A 24,661-nucleotide genomic window follows, 5' to 3' on the forward strand; every position below is an offset into this window, starting at 1 on the left:
AGCTCGCCTCGTGTCTGCATCCCATAAAACGTCAGCCTCTGATTCCGCAGCGACGGGGCTTTACGCCCAGGGCAGAATGACCTGGGAGGGCGACAGGAAGCAGAAACACCCAGGACTGAAGCAAAAGCTCTGTTGGTCAAATCTGGGATTAGTTATTCTGCTGTAAATTTAGATTCTGTAAAACAGCATCATTTGTGTTTATAGAATCTATTATTTTCTGTCCGTGTATTGATCAGTACTTATTAAACTGATATTGTTGACTTCTTCCCATTTCATAAAATAAATAACATAGCTGCAAGAGGATGTCTTGCAAAAATAAAGTAAAAAAAAAAAAAAACTAAATACATAAATACTGCAAAGCTTATACTTTTCTAACTTAAATGCCAAGCATTTATCCCCCCAAAAAATCATTAAAGATTTATAACATTTTTATTTAACAAAAATAAATACAAATTTACTTTTCATTTACAAAAAAATATTTATTTTTGTAATTTAAAGTAAATTACTGAACCGTTTTATTCAGTTTTATATTAAACTGAATAAATATGGAAAAAATAAACATATTGATATTTTTATATGAATATGTAAACTATTATTTAAGATGTAATTTATTGTGTGTTAAACTTGCCATTTTATTGATTTATTTCGTATTTTCTGATAGGGTCCATCAGGAAATCATCACAAGTGACAGCCCGTCTCATCAAACGGAGCCAAACATCTGATTGGTTGACCTGCACAGCAGTTTTACTGCAGACCAATCTCATTGTCCACTGTAGTGTTAGACCCGCCCACTGATGAGTACAGCTGACAGATTGAATAAATCATGACTTTGAAAAGGTTTAAATTTTTAAAGACCTACAGTTAATTACTGATGTAGTTTAGAAAATTGTTGACAGTTGTAGATAATATAGATACATAAATCTATTAAATTAATTCAGGTACTGTCAAGTTTATTGAACATATATCAATATAATTATCAAGTAATTTGTGTATTGAATTATGGCACTAATACTTGGTCCCTAATACTAATTATAAGGTATCATGTTATGACTTAAACACAATAAAAATTCAAGACTGAATTAATAATTTGCATATTTAATTATTTGAAAATTTAATAAGTTGACACATTTATGCAAATATGTGGTATTTATTTGACATCTTTCTTTAAAGAGTGGTCTAAAATTTTAGATAAACATTGCTTTTACAAATGATTTTCTTATTAGATTTGTGTGATTATGGCAGTTTTGATCAATTATTTCTAGTCAAAGTGATCCAAACATCTGATTGGATATGTCATTGGCTGGTTTATAGCAGTGCTAATTTTGCTGCCATCGACAAATTTTTACATCGTAAGGCTAAAAAACGAGATAAATTCAAAATGTGCTTTAAATGACTATAGAATAAAATTATTTCAACCCTGAAATAATGTGTTTTAACCATATTTAACTTTTAACAAAAATTTTTCATTTGTAATTATTTGATAAAGGGATTTAAAAAAATTGAATTGATTAAGGATATAATGTATTTGAAATATTTATTTGATGACTAAAGACACTCCCCCGGGCCCCCTCGGTGGCGCCTCTGAAGAAAAAAACAGCCTCTATGCGCATCACCATCTCACCCCTCCTCATGAGCCCACTTTCTCGAAATACATCCTTCGCGCAGCACACACCAGCTTGTTCTCGTCCCTCATCACCGCCCTCCTCCCTCGGCCGCCGGCAACCAATCTGAGTGGGCGGGAGGACCTCCCCAACCCCTGAACCCGCGTCTATACCCGCCCCTGCGCGCTTATAAAACCGGCCCGGATCGCGCCGGAAAGTCTTGGGTCTTCAGAATCGCTCAGGGTTGCAGCAGAACATCCCCCCTCCTCCGTCTTATCCCTCCCCTCTCCATCATCCTCTCACTGTTTTTTAGGAGACTCTTTTTACGCATCATCCATCCTCACCCCATCCACCACCACCACCACCACACTCCACAACTGTAGCGGGACCGTCTTTCTGCAGGCCAGTTGCATGCATTGTTCGTCTCCCAAAATGGTTTGCGAGACTAAAATCGTTGCGGACGAACACGAGGCTATACCTGGGACCAAAAAAGAGCCGATGATGTGGGGCTCCCCGGCGGCCCCCGGCGCGGTTCTGAGCCCCGCCGCCGAGCCCAAGGATGTGCGGAGGGACGGGGTGTTTATCCGCGAGTTCGAGCGGGAGGACCAGGAGGAGGTGCTGCGCATCTTCCACGAGGGCATCATGGAGCGGATACCCAACTCGGCGTTCAGGGGGATCTGGCAGCAGCCCCGGACCCAGTTCTTATACGCCTTTCTGACAGGTGAGCGGTCAAAGGAGCCCCCTCTGCAAATCTATACGGTAGCTCCAACCTGATTTCATTATGTTTGTAATCAGCACCACACCACGCAGAACTCTGTTGCCGCTTTTAAACTTTGCCCACCGGCGCTCTGCTCCACCACGCAAGCCAACAAAAGGCATATGGCAGGCGCATGGAGCGTGTGTAGAGAGGCTGATGGTGCTGATGCTGTGGTCACATGCCGGCGTGACTTCAATGAATGAGGGAGTCAGTTTGACGATCGGCCCACAGGGTGCGCCCACCGCTGAGAAAATTAAAACAAAAGAACGGACAGAAAAAGAGAGGAGGAAAGAAAGAAAGCGAATTAAATCCCCTCCATGCGCCACTGAAATTCTCTCTTTTGTTCCTTCAAATTAAAACATCGTGACTAAGTGAGGTGCCAGGAAGACGTAACAGATTCCTACCGCTAAATCCTGTGAAAGTGATGAGAGAAAAAAAAACTAATGTTTGCTTTAAACATTAAAAATGTTTCACTCTGCTGAGTAAATAGTTGCATGCAGCTCAACGTGCGATGCGTCCCATCTAGCACAATTGTCTGCTTCCCTTTGCGCCCCCTAGCGTCGCACCCGACTAATTTCAAATCACGTAAAAAAAATTATTTGATGCAATCATAACCTTACTAGCATGCTCCGCTCCAGAAAGTTCAGAAAGTGGTAAAAAATAATGACATTTCTCTTGGTATTGCAGCTAAACTCGTGTGTCTTTCTCAGGGTTCCTATAAATCCTTAATGTGAAAATTCAGGTGGTGATCAGTTACTGAGTATGAAGTTTACCATAAAATTAACTGGAAATGTTTGCGTAGAGGTCAGGTTTTCATTTAAAAAAAAAAAACTAGTTGGATGGATACAAAAATGGATGAATTTGTGGATGATGTAAATAATGAGGCAGGAATCAAAATCTAGAATTAGATAGTGGCTTAAACTGGAAACGCCAAACTTCCCCAGAGTTTAGGAACGCTGGACACAGGATAACTCTGCTCATCATCAACAAACTGTTCAGGTTTCTCCACTGTGATGCTCTGTGTCGCCATGCTGTCTAAGTTGAACCCTTGCTGTTCTGTGTCTGTTGTCGGATTCAAACCCTGCCAAAAATCAAACTTGTGATTCTCTCTTCTGACAGGTTTCGTTTACTTTTCTTCCATTTCTCCATAGTAATGTGCTTTTACATGACCAAATCTGTCACGCTGACCTGCTGTGCACCGCTCATTCTCATGGGTGCGCGCTACTACTACAGCAGGAAAGTTATCCAGAATTATTTGGACTGTGCTCTGAACACGGACATGGCTGACATTGAGGCCTATTACATGAAACCCACAGGTAAGGAACTGCTTCCACTCGCTGACGTCCAATTGGTGTGTGTGTGTGTGTGTGTGTCTGTGTGAGATTTTGTCAGCAGGCGGCTCCATCCGCAGTGTTACAAAATAAATCCAAAGGACCGGTGAAGATTAGGCCTAATGCTCGCCTCGGCTCACTTTACACAGCAGCTTTAAATTAGCGGAGAGGATGAAGCCAAATAAAAGTCAGTGTGACTGACAGAACACAGTTTAGTCCTCAGGCAGAGGAAAGCAGTTAAATATGCAGGTCATCCTTCTGCCTTCCTTCCTCGTTGTTCTCACCCCTCCTCCCTGGGTGTTTTCTTGCTCCTTCCCCCCACCGGCTTCCTCTCCTTGCTGCTCTCGGCCTCTGGAGTGGGGGTAGAGGGCACCGCAAGGCCTATTGATCGCACCGAGGAGACTGCTGATACTCTCTGCAGCGAGCTCAGTGTCGTCGAGCCTCATTTCCTCCACTAAGGTTTCTAATTAGAAAAAAATCAATCGAACTATTTATCCTCCTCCGGCCACCTACAAATATGCGTCGGGTTTACCACATTCCCCTGCCTCGCCTTCGACGCACATGGCCAACACCGAAAACAGGTGTGAGTAAACCAGTCGATTGCCTTCCCATTGTGTGCCGCTCTCCAGCGCTGCGCCCGCTGGCCTGGTAATCCACAGCGCACAGTTGCAGTTTAGCATTCCCATTATTGCCGCAGAGGTTCAGAGGGGGTCAGGCGTCGCTGCTCCTGGACAATGCTAATGATTACAGCCGCGCAAGGGGAGCGGACCCAGAGGGACGAAACGCCGGGGTCCGATGGAGAGGCACGACTCAACGCTGCTGTCATTCGTTACAGAAATTTGTGCTGCTTTTGCTACGTTACAACCAAACACTTCAATCTTTTATAGGATAGAGCAACACAAAGTAGAGCACAGTTCAGATGTGAAAGGGACAATTGTTTTAGAAATAGAGATAATATTCAGCCCCTTTTACAGCAATAACTTTGAGAAAAAGATCCAGTTCAACCAACTGCCTTAGCAAACACTAGCCACCTCTCTATAATTGCGCAAATTGGAATGAAATATATAATTATACAAATAAGTTCACTTACTGGAAACAAGCCAATTAAAAAAACCCTCATTTTTTGATAAAAGTTTATGCAATAGGATGAGGTGGTTTTCCGGCTGCGTCAAAATTATTTTCCAAAACTGTAATGCATCACACGAGTCATGTGATCAAAAACCAGATGCTGCTACTGGCGGAAAAGACGGAGAAGACGACAGGAAGTGGTAGGAGGAGGATGGCGCAACAGTTTTTAAAACCGCTTGCGTGTACAAACTTATTTACATGTGATTTTGATTGTGTTTCTTATTTAGAGGAAACATTGATATAGTGTTTTTATGACATTAGCAAAATATCAACCAAGTTTTGCTGGAAACTCAGCTGGTGTTCTTATGTATTTGATTTAAACTCAAGCATGAATCCAGCTGTTTGTTCTGCAAAGTTCTCAGAGATTTGTTAGAGAATATTAGAAAACAAAGCAGCATCTCGGAGGAGGGACACAGCAGGCAGGTCAGGGACAGAGAGAGCTGTGAAGACGTTTAAAGTAGGATTAATTTATAAAACAATCCATCGTCTTTCTGAACCGCAACTGCTCAGATGTCTTAAACGTAGAACCTGCCACATTATGGCTGGTCCAAGTCTCCATGAGCCTGTCCCCACCTCCAGATGAAATAAGCTCTGACCTCTAACCTGTTCATCTGTTCCAGTTCTTCTTCTGCTGAGCGTTTTAATGCAAACGCCTGCAGCGATTCCCATAAACACTGTGGCTTATTGATTACTACCTGCTAACGTGCTAAAAGCTGCGCAGCGACAAGACAGTTTAAACTGATTGTGGTGCAGTTGTGTGTACAACTTTTCCTCCATCTTTAGTAATGAACATGGGTGTGACGTTGAGGTAAACATCCTGAACAGGACGGCAGCAGATACGGCAGAGCTTGGCGAGACACGTCTTTATGTTATCAAGGCAAAAATAATCTCCTAGTCTGCAACAATCATTTACTGGAAATAGGATAAATAACTTTTTATTTGTACAAGCTGGTAAAGTTCTGGCAGATACAAGTGATCACTGCTATGTGACTTAGCAGTCATATATATATTTAATTTTACATTCAAAGTTATTGGTTTCTATCATCAAAATGATAAAAAAAAATCTTTATTGCTGAATCTATACTGCAGTTTTCTCAGTCAACATTAACAAGGAGCTGGATTATTTAACCTTTTAAATTGGTCAATATGAGTTTTAGTCTTTATGTATTCATGTTCATCTGCTTTTCTTGTCTCACTTCAAATGAATCTCTTTAATGATTGAACCCATAGGGCGCTTTAACTGGTTTAAAACGTGAAGCTGACTGAAAAAGCAACGAGCAAAGGGTTACCCCCTTCAGTACGTAACCTTGGAAATAAAAACAAACTCTGTCCGACTCCAGCAACACCTGCTGTGTACCAACACTGGTGTGGTTTCATAACCACAAGATAAGACGGCAGATTAGAGAAAACGACAATAAAAGTGCTTGAAGGAGAGGCAGGATAGAAAAAGAGGCAATGAAAAGGATTAATGTTTATATGTGTTAGGATAAAGACACCAGGAGCTTCCTGGTCACCAGCTAGATAAAGAGAAAGAATATTTCAGATTTAAAAGGCATCTTGTTGTTGTATTTTGAACCACTGTGCTTTCTTTCTTCCACGTTTCTTTTTATTTGATCTGTGGTCCACGATCCGGACACAAAGGAAGTAATTTCTCCAATGAAAAGCCGTCTGAAGTGTTGATTGGTTGGAGGACACAGATGTAGTTCCCTAATTTCAACAAACAAAATGTATCAAGCGTTTTAAGATTTTTTTTTAAGACAAAAGAAAATGCAGATATAGAAAACATCCAAATGATTTGTATTTCTAAGTGTTGAAGATGGATAAGCTGAAGTAAATAATCCACAAGCATTGACTGTCTTCGCTGTACCACTTTGTAGCACAATGTTATCACCAGCCCAGTCAGGCTCCCGCAGAGTTTTTGGCAATGTTGAATAAAATCAGCAACATGAGCATCACAACTCTGAGTTGTAATATATACACCACACATAAAAACAAATTTATTTGTACTGACTGCATAATAATGCTATTTAATCTCTTGTTAAGCTATGCAGTGGCTTTGTTTGCACCGATGAAGATTCAGTCACCTCTACATGTTGAAAGCCTGAAGTAGCTGACACAGCAGGGGGTCTGGCAACCTCTAGTAATTCAGCTAATTGGGGGCAATAAAGAGGACAAATAAGATTTCTGCTACAGATTATTTGGCCATCATTAAGTTAAGAAAAAGAAGCATAAGATAGCCATGCTATGGCCAAACTTTGTCCTGAACGTAGCACAACATATTTAACATCAGTTATTCACAGTTATTAATTTCCCCATGTATGGAACATTATAAAATATATTCTTGGATACACAAACATAAATGGCAAGAGGATGAAGAAAATGTGACATTACAATCATGGAAAAACGTAGTGAATCAGTAGAAAAATTAAAAACTGATCAATTTTATTTTCAAGTTCTCTGAAACATCATCACACACACATACAAGTTGTGAGACTTTAAAGACGACAACACTGTAGAAATCTTTCCACTTCCTTTCATCCTTGATGCAGACGTGCGTCTGGTTTATCCAGTGTTTGTAAGAAGTGGGAATCATTAATAATGCACTGAAGTCTCACTATCCTTCTCTTGTTTTACGTTGCCATTAAATCAATACTTAACTGAGGCGCACATTGGAGAGACTAACTGGTGTGTCATCAGCAGCTTCATTAATTGTCACATTGAGCTTTTTCTGAGGCGATAAATTGAAAGGATTAATCATTACATAAAAGCCTGTTGTTTTTATCTGACCGATTACTTGTCCCCTGTAAAGATTAAGAGTTTGCAGTTTAAGTCGAACAAATCTGGACATTGCACTGATGGGAAAAGTTAGTTTTTAGAGCCTTGGAAAAAACTCATGAATATTTTCCATGTTTGTGATGTCACATCTACAAACTTCAATGTTTCTCATTAGGACATGTGGAACCAACACAAAGTTACCATGTGGTTGTGATTTGGAAGGAAAGTGATGCACGGTTTTCAAATGTTTTCAATCCTTTGAGTCAATACTTTACAAAACCAGCTTCTGATGCAACTACAAATCCAAATGTAGAGGCTGAAATTGTTGCCGTAATTTCAATAAAACTTCACTTAGATTTTAAATAATCGCAACACTTGAACCTACTTTAATCTAAAAACCATCACATTGTAGGTTTTATTGCACGTTTATAGAGTTATTGTCCTGCTGGAACTTTCCACTACTTTGGGATGTCTGTCACATAAAATGCCATTAAAGTACATTTTCGATTGCTATGAAAACTTTGGCAAGGCACTGATTCAGTGATGCATTTGTTGAGCATTTTCCATTGTAAATGATATTGTTTTGCTCTTACATGTAAGATTTAAGTTTAGTAACTTTTTGACGATTTTTGAATATTCGGATGAATGAATTAACATGAAAATAATGACCTGGACACAGCTAAGACCGGGTTTATGCAGGTTTCACCAACTCAAACTTTTAAGACCATTATGACAAACATCTGAGGCCTAAATCACTATATAACGATGAATGCATGCAGTGAGCAAAGGTGTCTGCATTCAGCTCCAACTTTAACCTGATGGAAAAGACGCGTGAGAAAAAGCCTACGTAGAATATATGAGTTTAAAAAGTCCTGCCACGTCAAAATTTAAGACCGGCAATTTAAAGGTAACTTACATTTTCTTGAATTTAAGACATTTTAAAGTCTTTATTTTAGATTACGGATGCGCTGGCACTCTGTAAGAGTAGTGTGTGTGAAAATTAAGGCACAAGTCATTCAACCTGCACAGGTTGCATGCTGATGGGCAGCGAGGCTGTAAAACTGAAATGCACACAGTGAGAACTCCTAATGGAGATTTCAAAGCAGAGAGAGAGAGAGAGAGAGAGAGAGAGAGAGAGAGAGAGAGAGAGCATATCTGCAAAATGTCACATCAAGGCGGCAATCTTCTCTGCAGTGCAGTTCAGGCTGTGATGAAAACGACTTCTGTTTCAAATCCTCACTTCTCAACAAATGAATTATTTATTTGCTGCGTTTCTGCACACGTGCACAACGTCTGACAGTCCGCTCTCATTTAACGGGGGAGGAGAAAGAAACTGCTGATGCTTGAGTTCCCTGTGACAGGCTAATCCATTCCTCCAGAGTGAACTTTGACCTAAAGCGCGGGGCATTTCTTAGAGAGCGCATCAAGGAGACTGTTATGCATTGCTAGATAATTTTTATTAATGTAAAATAAATAAATAAATAAATAGATAGATGAAATAATAGCAATGAAATTAATAAATTCATTTAGCTTCTTATTGTTGTGTCGTGGAATTAAGGAAGACTTGCAAATTAAAATCGCTTCCTCCAAAAATGACAGTAAGCAGAGACAAACGATGCGTTACAGAGAACAGCGCTCCCGTTCTGAGCGTGTTCTCGCAGCGCTCGTCTTTTTGTGGAAGTGAAGCCGAGTCTAGACTAGCGGTTCTCAACGTGGGCGGTGCTGTAAGTGGTCCGGTATGAAACGGGGGTGATAGAACACAGCACTTTTAAATTTCAATAATCAGAATATAGAAATTGTTTCCGTTGTTTTAAAAGGTTTATGTCAGTCTGCCTTTTCCCCATAGATGCGCTTCCCGACCGCCCTGCACCATAGGGGCTTAAAAAAAAGACGAGGCGCACATTGCGCAAAACTCTGAAACAGGAGAAGCGGGACATAGAACGGAGTGACAAACTAGATGTGAATTATGGCATAAAAACAGAGAATCCGACCCGAACAGTGAAAAAACCAACACATGATGTGAAACACATGACGATTAGGCGGCGCAGCAGGTGATGAGATTACCGATGGTGACCGTCAATAAACGATAAAATAAATCTAGCAACAGGAAAGAAACTAAAGTGAACATAGCAATAAACCAAGAGAGGATAATACTAATCAAATGAAACTAAATGGAAATGAATAAAGAACAAAATGCAAGAATAAACTAAGAAACTAAAGTAAATACAGAGGAATAAACTGGTATGGCAAGACCTTTCGAGCAATAATTAATACAGAGACTGTATGGCAAGAATAAACAGACACTATTTCCAGATAAAAGGTAAAATAATATTGTTGAAGTGTCATGGGTTTGAAGAGACCACATCTAGTACTGAGAATAAATATATCTTACAGACCATAACAGTAAAGAACTGATCACTTATTTATGTTTTTAATTAGATTTGATATTTTTATTTCTTCAATATTATTTTTCATGTCAGTTAATGTCATGAAGCTGATGACTCCATGACACTTTCAATTTGACTCATTAGGATTTGATTAAGAACCAGATTTGTTTTGTAATTTCTGTCCAGTAAAACTATTAAAGTATAATCAATAGACAGGTCTATATAAAGATATAATCCATGTTTCTGTCTCATATTTGTATGGCATTAAAAGGACCTGGAACTTTAGTTTTTCCACTGAACGCTCTGGCTTGCACAATAAATGCCATGTGGGTGAAGTTTTATGAATGATGCTCTGATGTCCCATTGTCCTGAAGGCAGCACAGAGCTGCACCACCAGAAACTGACAAACTCTGAAGAGAAGAAGAGCTATGATTGATGTAGTTACAGTTCTATCCATGTTTTAATGTTGCAGAGCTCAGTCGTTTTGCAAATAGTTCAAAGTTTAAACTGGCATGTTGAACATCTTTTATCTGGTCATTTTGTGGAATATATAACAACTAGAAAATGGCACAAAATAAGAATATTTTTTCCACTCTGATTGGCTGCTGTTAGGCCTACCGATTTTAACTTGAATGTTCATTGCATTTTTCATAGACACCTGTGAAAATAATTTCTATTCCTATGACTTTTTTGTTCTGTGGGAAATTATTTTTGATGATAAATACAGAAACAAGCATAAAAATCAAAACATTACAATAGTGATAGTAATATTAATGATAAAATAATGGTCAGTGCAAAGTAGCCTGCAAATTCTTTGGTGGGGGGCGGTGAGGGACCTGGATAGAGGCTGGGGGGTCGCTGGCCCAAAAAAGGTTGAGAAACACTGGTCTAGACGAAACGCTTATCAACTGAATTAGCCTTGCAGGTTTCATCTGAAGGAAACAAGAATAATCCTGTTAGCGATCAGATCCAATCCCCAATGCGCTCCTCTGGGTGTGTGTGTGTGTGTGCAATTTGGGGGGGATTTCATACAGGCTTCCAGTCAGAGTATCACTGAGTGTTTGACACTCCCACGCTGATGCCAGTTCAGTGCAGTAATCTGATTTTTTTTCTGCATGTAGGATGCATTACAAAGGATCTCCACTGCTCTTCCTCTTTTTCTCGCCTTCGTGTATTTCATCTGTTGACGCCCCCGACCCTCCCCCGGTATAAATGGCAGATTATTCATCATTCTTTGCTCCCCTCTTTGTGCTTGGATGTCCTTTAGGGATCATCACTATTACCGTCAACACAGAAGCCCCTCTAGTTCTACTCTTTCTTATCCAAGAGACATGAATAATTTCTTCTTTTTTTTTGTCCCCCTTTCCTTTCCTCCCCTCTTCCACGTCTTTTTTTTTCCGAGTGAGTAAGCTCATTCATTCGACTTGCACACAAACACTAAACCACTGGTGGTTAACTATAGCAATGCTGTCCCGAGCTCCTGCAGCTGCCGAGCTGCATCAACAGGGACCTTAATGCCTCAATGAAAAAAAAAGAGCTGTCCCTTCACATGCCTGTGCGGAAAGACAGACTCCTGGCTTCACAAACTGCACGGCTTGCCTTTTTTAACCTTCTGCACACACTGATGAGCAGAAGCAAAAATAAATTCAGACCCAAAAACTACACGCAACTTCTGACTAAACATACAGCTTCAGCTGAAACATGTATATATAAAAAAGCAACATCCTTATTTGTATCAACTGATCTCTATTTAAATATTTTCATAAATGCCTCAAAATCATTGTGAGGAGTAAAAATGATGAACATGCACGGCCCGGTGAAACCCAAAGTCAACATGCCACCATTTTATTTCGGCAAAATTATAAACACCTGCTATATTTAGCGGTTCTTTCCAAATGCTGACAGGGCAGAATATCACATCTTTTTGTCATTCTGTTCTTCATAGAGCAACAAGCTGATGTCAGACCGTCAAGCTGATTGCTCAAATACAACCTGTCGTCCACACGTTAACGTAACGCACATACTTTTATTAAACGCTTAAAAACGGTGATGGGTTAGAAAGAATCACAAGCGGATGCTTTATTTTGCATCATCTATAAACAGGTTCTCAGCTGCAGTCAATATGTCTCTCTAACTTCTCTTACAAAACAAAATAAGAGATGTAGTTGGGAGAGGAAAAAAAGGAATATTTCAAGCAGTTGTCAGGTTTCCAGTGCAGCTCTCTGTCCCACGCGTTGTGTCTGTGAGGTTAAGTAATGTGCGCCGTCCTGTGAGCATAGAGGCAGAGCGCCGCTTGCCGTCCTCACGCCTGGCATAGGCTCAGCTCAGACAGATGGTCAGGAGGGCTTCATGGAGGCACAGCGTAAAGATGTCGACGCTGCAGCTTCGACTGCTGCTCAGGATAAACTTTCAGCTCATGATAAACAGAGACTCTGTGATCTACGAGAGGAGTTTGATTCACCAAACATCAACTCACGTTAACATGCTGTCATTAATTTAAGATGTTCTTTGTTCTGAATTGAATCAAACAGCTTAGGCTCCCAAGAGAAAGGAAGAATTAATTTAGATTTAAAATATGGACAGAAGTAAAAAGGCAAATCGGTGAGGAAACAGGAAGGAAGGATGGAGTGACTGAGCTAAACCAACTTGTATTTGCACAAAACTAGTGAAATTTCTGTTTTCTCCTGTGACTGATTCTTTTATAAATCAATTGTATTTATTGCACCACATAACTAACTAATGGTGGGAATAAAGAAATTAAAAAAAGAAGACAGGAAGGAAGGAAAAAGCCTGTAGCGAGGACAACTGGCTGTACACACCATTTATTAAAGTCTATAATTGAGGTAAATTTTATGATTATTCACTTCTTCTATCTAGTTTTTTTTATTTTCAAACTGTTCTCCATCGAAGCTGCTTTCATTTTAAACTTGAGCTGAGGATGTTTATCACGTTTATGTAGAAATCCCATCTTCAGCGACGCGGAGCCATTAGCGAACCAGTGTTTGCACGGAGGGAACATGGGACCGCCTGCTGCTAGCCACGCCTCGCACATCACAGAGGTTTTGTTCTGCAACAGAGGCGTCCGGATGGGCTTAACACGGGCCTGCAGAGGCATCCAAATCCCTGCTAACACCTGGGACTCCAGCGCAGGCCGGTGTCATTATCAGCTGTTACTGTGTGTGATGGCGTGAGATGCTCAGCTGAAACAAACAAACAGCAGAGGAGTTGTGTAAAGGCAGACAGAGATAAAGAGAGAGATAGAGAGAGAGACAGAGAGAGAGAGAGAGACAGAGATAGAGGCTGGATTTAGAGGTAATCGACTGCAGGTCAGAGGTCAGGCTCAGCCCGTCATGGAATCGTCTGATTTAGTTTATCTGTAGCAAATAGATGGGATTTTGGCAGGAAAGCGTGTAACTGCGGCCAACAACGCATGGCTTTAGTCAAAAGGGCGTTTCAGCATAGTTACAGAAAACAGTTTTAATAATAAAGAAAGTAACGATTATAACAAAGATCTTATGAAAGTTCTTACTTTATGTCAGTCTAATGTGTGTTATTATCTTTGAAAAGGAAAATTAGCTCACTATTGTCCAGCTGAACACATCAGAAGTGGCATCGTGGATGACATGAAAGTTGATATTTGTGGTTCTCATGTTGGAGCTGCAGAATCTGCTGACAGGTTGCCCCCTAACCTTGGACCTGTGTGTGTGTGTGTGTCTGACAAGGTCTTTTTTTGTCTGCGTGTTTCATTCACAGTGCAAGCTGATCTAAAAGACTGAATCTTTGTGTTTCACTTTGTATTTTTTATTCTTTTTTTATTTGACAAATATGATTTAAATGCAACTGATAAACTGCAGCTAACAGGCCAGAAACGGTTTAATTTCTTTAAGTTTCTTTGCTTTTCCACTTAGCTTCTGAGTCCATATTGACCATCTGTAATCCCAGAGCTTTTAATTAGTGGAGTCTTAATGAATAGCTAATGTCATTAGACACCAGAGACTGGTCATTAATCAAATCCCTGTACGCCTCTCTCTGGTTTTCTATCTTTTGGTGTTTTAAGCAGATTCAACCTAGTGCTGGATGTTCTGAACGCTTACGTTTGGATTTTCTGTCAGAAAAAATAAAGTCAGAGATTTTACAGTGTAGTTTGGCAGCAATATGCTATTAGCTGCAGTTTAGGCATCTCTTCCCCACAATGTAATTTAAGATTAAACATTTTATACCAATCTGATACTAAGTTAAAGTGATTGAAATCCATGGAGTTCAGTAAAATACATGTAATCAGTGTTACATGATCTACATTAGCATGATTGCATCCTGGATAGTATCTGCAGTCACTGCAGCCTCATGTTTGACTCATTAATTGAAATAGATCCATAAATATAAAAGGTAAAAGTTTAAGCAGTTTAATGCCAAACGGTTAGTGTTTGATTTTTATCTAGACACCGAATCTTTGAGATTAAATAAAACATCACGTTTATCTTAAAGGAATAATTCCACATTTTTAAAGCATTTTTAGAGTTTTTGTAAATTGTTAAACTACAAACAGCAGATAGAGGCTAGATTTACAGAAGAAACAGTCTAACCTCATGCAAATTGGTTAATTTCTCATTAAGCTAAGCTAAGCTACAGGTTCTGGGTTGCTCCAGTGACATAGGTTTTTACTTTTTAAGACTTTTAAATCATTTCATTTGTCTTTAATAGCTTTAAGAATTGTAAAGGCCACATATCCAGCGAGTGTAATCTCTAAGCTTTTCCTCTTAACCCCCACCAGGCTCCTGCTTCTGGGTGGCGGTTCTGGACGGGCGCGTTGTGGGCATCGTGGCAGCGCAGGGCCACGAGGACGACAACACTGTGGAGCTGCGGCGCATGTCAGTGGACTCTCGCTACCGGGGCAAAGGCATCGCGAAGGCCCTGGGCCGCCGCGTTCTGGAGTACGCCGTGCGCAACAACTACGCCGCCGTGGTCCTCGGGACGACCGCCGTCAAGTTGGCCGCCCACAAGCTGTACGAGTCGCTGGGCTTCTGCAGGACGAGCCAGAGCGAGGACTACAGGCTACCTGGGATGAGCCGCTCGCCGCTGGAGAGGCTCTTCTTTCAGATCCGCCACAGCCGCTACCGCCTGCAGCTCCGTGAGGAGTGAGAGGTGACGGAGAGAGAGAGAGAGAGAGAGAGATGGAGGAGGGGGAGACGGAGGGAGAGAGGGACAGAGAGAGCAAACACCCTCCTTCACCTTTGAACCCCAACTGCATCCTCTCCTCTGACAGCTTTTATTTATTTTGAGTCGTAGTTATGTTTGAGTAACCCTTTTGCTATTTCATGGTGAAGTCACTAATGTTTTTTATTGTTACACTTTTCTTGCTATAGTTTTTGTATTTTAATTTTACACACTGAGTATATATATATTTTTAAGTTTCATTAACCTAACTTTTTGGCATTCTTGTCCCGCCCTCTCCATCGGAGAAATAAAACTACGTATTAGACATTTAGCTGGCATCCAAACCAATCACTGTCCGGCCTTTGACCCCAGATTATGTGGCGCAGATCAAACCCACCGGAGGGGGTCGGACACGACGAGGTGGTTGAGAGGTGAAGAAGTTTAATAATTATTATCAGCCCTGGTAAAAATGTGCGCAAAGACAAATCTTTAAAGTAAATGGTTCTCGTTTTATCTTTCGCTTTTCTCCAAAAACGGTGCAGTGAAACAATGGAAAAAGGGAAGACCTACTTCCTTCGTTACTTCAAAATAAGACTCCAAACACATTTTCCTCACTAATTTCCTGATTTATTTATGTTCTCTTGTTTTTCCCATTCTGAAGACCTGCTAAGAGAAACGGGCCTCAGTAGCTGCGTTTCCATTGGCCACATAATTCGGCAAATTGAATCCAAAATAAATTTGCTTAATGGCAATTTAGAAAAAAAAAAAAAAAAGAGTTTTTGCGCTAGAATGAGGTTGTTTTTCAACCTCATTGAAATTTGTGTATTTCACAAAACTGCTGCGGAAACATTTTCTGCCAACAACCGGATGTTACTACTGGCAGAAACGATGAAGAAAACGACAGGAAGTGGTGGAAGGATGTTGGCGAACAATGTTTTTCACGTGATCTGACTCCGTTAAAGAAAGCAGCAAAACTGCGAAATTGTGTTTTTTTCTACATTGGCGAGATATTAACAAAAACACAGCCCGTGTTACTTTATTTAACACCTCAAGAAACAGGAAACACGGATTACAAATTAAAAGCTTCAAAACGCGCTCACAAACTAAAAAAAAAGGGTAGAAACTGCAAAACGCTTCAATTAAATTGATGTATTTTTATTGCCAATTATTGTTTTTATTGACAATAATTAAGTGGTGATTTTGTTGAACAATTATTACATTTTAAGATTTCTTTTACACATCTCTACCAGGGGTGCACAGGTACTTTGTGTGTGCATTGTGATGTTTAATGTAACACAGAAGGACCTCATTTGACAGCTGGCCTCCGTCTCAAAAAACCATATTGGAGCACAGCGAGAGCCGAGTCCCGCAGTGAGGTTTAAGGACGACAGGATGGCCACCAGAATATGCTCAGTGCATCCTGTACACGCTCAGCAACGCAGTGAATCCTCCTTAAACGCTCGTCTCTTGTCCTTCCAAACCAAGTACTAAACTTCTTCTCTTCTTGTTTTTAACTTATTTAATCGATGAATCGTTTGTTTTATCTCTCCGGAGCTGTGGATGGGTTTCTGGTTTAAGGTGGAGGGAGGGTGGAGCTCAGAGCCTGAGTGTGTGTGTGATAACTGAGAGCTTGTCATGGCGTATGTATGCAGATTCACGAGGAGGCGAGTGTGCTTGACGTTACACCGAGCCTCGAGAGTGTGTGAGGAACCATTTTCTTTGGCTAAAAGTCAAGTGTTATCTAACTTAAATTACTTTATATGTGTGCTTATAAATTGTTTATTGATTAAATCAAGTTAAAGTCTAACATTTTGAATGCATTAACAGCCTAACTGGAAAATTTGTCATTTTCTAACTTTAACATAGTTCCACGTTTAAATATGCAAATTTTACTGTCAAAACTACGACAATGACTAAGTAGCTGCAGTCTACGTTTAACAAACATTCAGGTTATTGGGTAAAACACGACTAACTAGCAATACTTTGAAATGTACAGAACATGACTGAGCACAAATTACAACCCAGTATTAGAACCCATGTATTGGCATGACCATCATCCCTTCTGTTCTGTGTTCCTACTGTGTATAGAGGTGAAAACTCATGTAGCAAACGCCGAAGTTTCTCTCGTACCTGCTTACTCCGACCAAACAACCAGCAGCAGATTCAGCAATCCATGACTCTGAGCCTAAGTTGTGTCATCAAACCATTTTATAAAGTTAGATGTACTGCAAAACATAACAAAAAAAAAAACAAAAACAAAAAAAGCACATAATGAAAAAAAATGGGGGGGAAAACATAAACGTCATCGTCACAAATCAGCACCATCCCTCACTTTCCTTTACCCTCCTCCCTATTCATGAATTTGACTGCAACCCTGGGCTGGACCAAACAGCCAATGTCCACCCATAACCTTCCACGACCTTCTGCATGTGCCCCCCAACCCCAGAGCCTTGCTGCAAAGCTTTAATTACTTCATTTCAAACTGGTTGGACCGGTTCAAGACCCGGTCCCCGGTCAGAGATCGATGCGACGCCGCCTCTGCAGCAAGGGGACCGACTGGCATCAGGTTGCACATGATGAACAGTTGCGTGTGTGTGCACGGGCACTATGCGGAGGAGGCGGACGCACAAGGCCGTGCGTGCGCTTGTGCAGCTGAGAGTTGGTGCAGACGTACAGATCACGCTTACCGACTGCGGCGCTGCCTGGACGACATTATGCCCGCCAGCTCACCAACCACCAACTGTAGAATGCAAACAGCAATGCAAGTGTGGCATGCCTCTGTACCCAGTGTGTGTCCGGTGCCTGCCCTGGAAATGCATAGGAGAAAAAAAAACAAACATATGTACTATATAAAAGATATATATATATCTATATACATATATAAAATAAGAGAAAATACGCTTTTTTAAGACAGATAAATGAGATAAATAGGTGTTTCTTTAAAAAAAAAGAAAAAAAGAAGAATTGTACCATCTGCATGAAATGTGTCTTTGAATGCAAATATAACTTTAAGGAGAGGAACTCTGACCACATGGCTACAGAAAACACTTGTTTACATTACTTTGAATGGTCAAAATGATCTGTGACAATTATTACCAGCCACAAGCCAGAACTACAAATCTTTATGAGGACAAAACTCATCTAACAGCTGCAAGTTATTCAGAGTAAATCCATCACTGACTGAGGGAGAAGATAGTTTGTTTCTTTCATTATCTTCTGTTAGACCAGCTTTGAAACGTTTAGAAGGCATTGGATCGAGGTGCAAAAAGCACAAATTACAAAATCCTGTAGGTGTTTACAAAACTACATGCACCAGCGGACCAAAGTAAAAGCTGAACTTCAAGTTTAGTGTATTTAAATATCTAAAACACTGTTTACTCAAGGCATGGGCCGGTGGGAGGTTCTCAGGGTGTTCTCAATATGTTTTCACTGCATCGCATTGTTTACACAAAAAAAATATTTCACATCATTTATTTGCTTTATTTAACTCAGACACGCAACTATTATTTTTCCTGCTGCAGAAATAGTTTGATATATATGTATTACATGTGCAATTACAGTAATCGTGTGTGTTATAATAATGTTGCTGATAACATTTATTTATGATTTGATATGTTGACCTTTGAATAAAATGCAGAATAAACACCTGCTACTTTTAGGAGCAGTTTTTCAGTGCTTATTAGCGTTGATGTCAGCTGGTCAATTAGTCAAGTTATTTGCTCCGGTAGAGAAGACAGTCAGCTGCCTAACAAAAACTCTTTCTGCAGCTTTGAAACAGTATCACTACTGATGGTATCCACCTTATCTCTATCCAGAAATGTTTCTAAATAACTTTCTATAACTTGTCAGTGCAGGAAAAGAAGAGGGTAAAGGATTCATAAAGCTGACCAGCAGTGCTCAAATTTAAGTCGCTATAATGATGAAAAATGTGAGTGATTTTAAAATCTTACTTTTAAAATACATCTTGGTTACACCCTACACATCTGTAACTGGCCCATGCCTACATTTCAGCTAGTTTTGAATTCCACAGCAATGATTTTTGTTTGCATTAAACCAACAATAGACATAAAAAGCTAACCTCAGTTTGTTCTCAAAACACACATTTTATATCTCAGAAGCTAAAGGAGCTTCTTTTTTGTTCAAGCCGTGTGAAACAAAACACTCGTCTTACACAACCACTCTGTTTTCTCACACTCCTTTGAGCAATACTTTCCTGATTTCACACTGAACTCCAAATTCACTAAACTAGCTACAGTGATCAGCAACATGTTAGCATCGCAATAATTGGACCGTGCCATCTTACTCCAGATCCAACTCTGGTGTCACAACAGCGAGAAGTCAGTGGTGCTGACAGACGAGACTTCGGAGCAGAAACATGTCAGACGACTTACTCCGATGCAGATGAGACGGTCTTTCTGATCGCTGTGGGAAGAAGGAGAAACGCGTCAGCTCTGCTGCTGTCATTTTCCCAGTTTTAAGATTGAAAAGCTCTTTCACACATTTTGAGAGAAATCATTCATGCTGACAAGCATAATTATGATAATTACGAAGGAAGGTAACATCATTCAAAACGCTTTTGCCAAGGCCTTTATGCACAGGAATCAAACATGTGGACTGCATGGTTTAAACTAGTCTAAGGGCAAATTTTGACTCCTAAAGACGAAGTGCACTGACTATACTATAATGCATTTACTTATGGTCTGAGCAATGTATGTTTTCTACTTCACGTGAATGCTTTGCCCTGTGAAGTCTTACCTCTTTTGAAGACTTGGTCTTGCATATCTAATGTTAGAATGTAGTGATTTGTATTGAACATCAGTGTTAGCTGACATATGCTGTACATTTAGTTATGCTCCATTCTTTTTAAATATTCTGCTGATGTACAATCCGAACAATGAGTTTATGTTGTATTTTTCTGTCTGAGAGAGAGTGCGCTTTCTTTACGACGCTGATGTTTGATGGGGCTAGGGGAGGATCTTCTTTGATTGTTTTGCTTTTTGAAGCGGCCACATTAAGTTTAAAAATGTGATCAGTTTTCTTTCAGTTTATTACTGAGGAAAGAAGCTCATGTTATTATAAACTGCACAAATGTATGGACTCTGGGTGAGGCGTTCTTAAGCAACAGCATTAAGAACGAACGCTCGCTGGTATGAATGTAAACTGCCAACTTTTTTCCTTATTTTTTTTTTTCTTTAATTGCTGGTTGCAATTTATTTCTTACTTTCTGAATGAACGAGACCTTGTGCAAAAGGTTTCGAGCACCTGATGGTTTCCAATAATTAACTCAGCCGCCCTATTAATGATCTAGCATTTTGAGTGATTGTAAATAGCTGCATCTCTACCGGCTGCTTTTTTATTCTTAGTTACCTGTCAGCCTTGCTGGTTTGGACGGATCCTGATGAGTTTGTATTTGTGTCGCCGGGGAATGCTCCGCCTGACGAAGAGGACGATGAGGGAGGAATGTGCCAACAGTGGCAGTCAAAAAGAGGGGGCTTTGCGGGGTTCAGCGCTGACTCCCTCTCTCTCTCTGATGCTGCTGCTGGACTCTGGACTGAGGTCGCACGTTCCAAGAACGCCTAAGCACTTGTAGCACAACTGTGTCCTGTTTTGCTATTACTGTACAGTACTGATTGTTATGCTTTTTCTCTTTGGTCTTAACATTTCCCATCAAGATTGTGGATGCTGTTTCCCTTTCTCCTGTATTATCAGCTGTATGTATGATAAGCAGATATATCCACGGTTACACAGGCTTTTGCTTTTTTGTGGAGGTAAAAATTTGCCAAAGGTGACAATACTGTGATGTACAAAATGTATTAATACTCCTTGAACTTTCCTAGGTTTTGCCACTTTAAAAAGAAAATCTGTTTTTGTTGTACTTCATGTGTTAGAGACCCACAAAGAAGATGATAGAGGGAGTATAAATTGTTTTAATTATTATTTTTTTTGCAAATAATTGTGGTGTCCATTCAGGCCCCTCAGTCAAACCCTTGTCTTTTTATTGAAATTACCAACGTCTCTACTAGCCTTGCAAGTATACAGATTGAATTTTCCCCTCAAAGTCCTAAATTTGCAGTACCGTAATTCTGCCACACGTTGCGCTACCTAAAAAATTCCAATGATTTCTGAAAGGGGAGACGTTGCGCTTTCCAGGCAATATCAGGTTATTACGGTAATTTCACTCCTGCCCTAGCAGGAAGTGAAATTAATCTGACGGTAAATTGGGAAAATAACTTGTGGATATTGAAAGTTCCAGTTTTTCTGGATAAATGGGCAAATATATTTCTCACAGGACATTTAAAGAACTGCATACAATTAAAATAAGCAAACATATCCATTATATCCATTTAAATTTAGGACACAAAGGATATGCAACACGTTTTTTCTCATTCGATATTGTCTGCTGTTTAGCTCCATTAAGTTTCTTGCTGAAGAAAAGCATCCCCACAGCATGATGCTGCCACCACTAAGTTCAACAGAGACCACAGAATCTTGTGTTTTGGTTCTCTTCTGCAGCTGTGATTACAGTTGTTACTTTGTCTTCATGATGCTATTCGTTTTTACAAATGCTCTCGCACAATCTTCAGATGGATTTATGCTGAGATTAAATTAAACACAAGGCAGACTACGTTAATCAATAAAGTGGTATCAGCACTGAATTTAATTTGTAGGTGTCAGAGCAAAACGGGCAGAATACAAATCCACATCACACTTTTCAGAATGTTGGTCTATCGCATGAAATCCCAATAACCCAGATTGAAGTTTGGGATTCAGAAGTGGCAAAATGTAAAAAGAAGTTCCAGGGGTGTGAATATTTTTGTGAGGCATTGTAAGTGTTGCTTATTTCCCCCTTGACATCAGACATATTTTGTCATACTCACTTAAAAATATTGGTTGTTATTGTTTTTTCTTTTGGAAAGAACTCCTGCCCACGTGCCATCTAATTAAGCAATAAGTACAACCAGACAAAACATGAAAGTAACGATCCCCTACGCAGATTTTCCTGGAAAAGATGAGACGCTGCATTCACATCACACCCCTTTTATGGCACCTATTGCAGTGGCACAGATGCCAGCAGACTATTGGCAATGGCTTCTCATTAAATCAGCCTGTAGGGGAGACTGTAAAGTGTTTTTCTTGTTTTGTATTTATTTTTTTTTACTCAAAGCTGAAGTGCACAGGTGTACCTCTGAATAATTGTAAAGATGCCAAAAAGAAATGACAGAAGAGGGATGACGGATGCTAAACAACACACAGTTCAAGCAGACACGAGGAAGAAACGGTGCAGCTGCTCTGAAAGCGTTTTCGGCTGTAAACGCCTCTCAACTCAGCTCCTAGACTCCCGGTTAATTTACTCCGCCAAGACAACTGAACATGTTAATCATGCAGATGTTTTACTACAAGTGAGACTGACAGCATTTCTTTAAATCTCCTTGTTAGTAACTGTAAAACTGTAAAGTATATTTCAATGTAAATAGCACTTTGGGTCATTTTTACACCTTTTATAACTGTGAATATGGATTTAAATTTATATTAAAAATTATATTTACAAATGGTCTCAGAGCCTCAACAGTGGTGCAGGTGCGACCTCACCGCAAACCCACAATGAGTGGCAGCAAACCCTTTCAGAGGCAGCGGCGTGCGCCATCTTAGCCCTGGTTCCTGTGACCCAGTCTTTGTCCCGCAGTGACGGGTTCAGCCACAGCCTTTTCTCTTCATGCCTGTCTGCTTGAACTCTCCAGATGAGTGTCAAAGAGCTGGAGGCAGAGGCTTTGTGAGCTTGTAGCTCAGGACCGAGCCTGTGTAGCTACATGGAGCTGCTGTGATGCAAATGCACTCTGTGCCCCGGAGCGCTGTCGTGGTTATTGTCTGTTACCAGGAAACCGAGCCGCACAAAAAGCACAGCGGGGGACAGACACACAGCCACGCTGTGGGGAGGCAGACTGGTCAGGCAGGATGCCCTGATGGAGGGACAGACAGAAGGATGTAGGATGTCAGAAGTTGCCACAAGGGGAACCCTTTAACAAGTGTTTCAAAGTTTAAAACACAAAAATAAAGGAAGGGAATAGCACTGGCTGAGAAAAATAAGGTGCAAACTGTTGTAAACACAGGTAAAGTGCTGAGTCAAGCTTTGCACTTTTAGGATGTTTTCACAGCTGGTAGTCCGGTAGACTCTGTTCGATTGGGGAACAAAACTCGCAAAATTTGTCACATTGCCAACTGCGGCGCTTCGCTTTCACGCTGCACTGTGTCAACAATCCAAACCCTTTGAAAAAAATCCTCGCCTGTGGTGGCGCTGTACCAAAAGCCACCGAAGGAAACAACACAGAAACCTCAGAAGAAGTCATGAGCTAACTTCCTTCTTCACAAACTGTGAACAGATTTTAGCGGTTGCAGGATTTGTCTTTAGTCTTTGGTAAAAGACTGCGGGTCGTTTCCTGCTAATGCTAGACTTTCGCGTTTGTTTTGGTTGTATTTACCCAGAGTGCCCTGCTTCTGAAGCAGTCTCCGGGTCGCTTGGCATTCACATATGCATTTGAACCGTTCCAGAGTTCACTTTAACCGAACTGAGACCTAGGTTTGTAGTTCGCTTACTTGGTCCGCATCAGAGTTTGATTGTGGATTCACACTTCCCCAAACGAACCAGACATTTTCGGCAAACAGACCAGAGTTCAACTGAAGTGGACTAAACAGGGCTGGTGTGAACACACCCATAGTGATCTCCAACTGGGAATAAAACCGAGTAGGCAGTAAAACATCATGAAGGCATGGCAGGTTCAATCAGTCTGCCCCATCCTCAGTGAGGCTGCACTGGAAAGCTGTCTGTTAGCCTTCAGCTCCCTTTGTGTCATTCCTTTGACAGAATGCTGTATTATCACACCAGGATTGCTATTATTGTGACTTTACCCCATTTCTTTTATACTGACAACTGGGACATTGTATAGCTGTAAAGATTGACTGAATGATGACATGGTGTACATATGCTGTATCGATTAAAGACAATGCATTGAGCTTTTACATGCTTGAAATAGTCAATTGTGTTTCTTTTTATTCCAAAGATAAAGCCAAGAGGAGGATTTTAGTGCTGTCAATCAACAACTTATCGCTACAGAAAAACTGTTCATTCACGGTCATGCTAACTAGCCTGAGAATACATGGTGAGGATGATTGACAGCGCTAAGACCCGCCTCCTTGCTCTGATTAGCTGTTTCTACTTAGCACTGGGAGAAGGCAGAGCAGCTTGATTATCTGTCTCAGACTATACTGTCATGAAATGGTGATAGTTTTAACAAATTGGTAAGAATATGTAAAAAAAAAAAAAAAGTAATTTTAATAAAAGCTACATAAAGCAGCTTTAAAAGTCAAATAGTTAATTAACCAGTTAAAAAAAATATTTAAGCTGTGCTGTAGTTAATCACGATTAAGAAAAACAATAACAAAATAAGAATTCTTTTCAATAGTTATCTGAAACTTGCAGAAATTATAAAAGCAACATTTTTAGACTTTGAAGACTATTTAGGAACCTTATAC

General features: G+C 40.3%; 1 protein-coding gene across 1 annotated transcript; it reads left to right on the forward strand.

Moving 5' to 3' along the window:
* The first annotated feature begins 1,640 nt into the window (after positions 1 to 1,640).
* Positions 1,641 to 24,148, forward strand: nat8l (N-acetyltransferase 8-like). The gene is made up of 3 exons (XM_008427973.3): positions 1,641 to 2,322; positions 3,510 to 3,674; positions 14,751 to 24,148. The coding sequence occupies exons 1-3, from the start codon at positions 2,013 to 2,015 to the stop codon at positions 15,116 to 15,118; spliced, it is 843 nt and encodes a 280-aa protein (XP_008426195.1). The 5' UTR covers positions 1,641 to 2,012; the 3' UTR covers positions 15,119 to 24,148.
* Positions 24,149 to 24,661: the final 513 nt, after the last annotated feature.

This window comes from Poecilia reticulata, chromosome 18, assembly GCF_904066995.2.
Source record: "Poecilia reticulata chromosome 18, P_reticulata-male-v2, whole genome shotgun sequence".
In the NCBI taxonomy this organism is placed as follows: domain Eukaryota; kingdom Metazoa; phylum Chordata; class Actinopteri; order Cyprinodontiformes; family Poeciliidae; genus Poecilia; species Poecilia reticulata.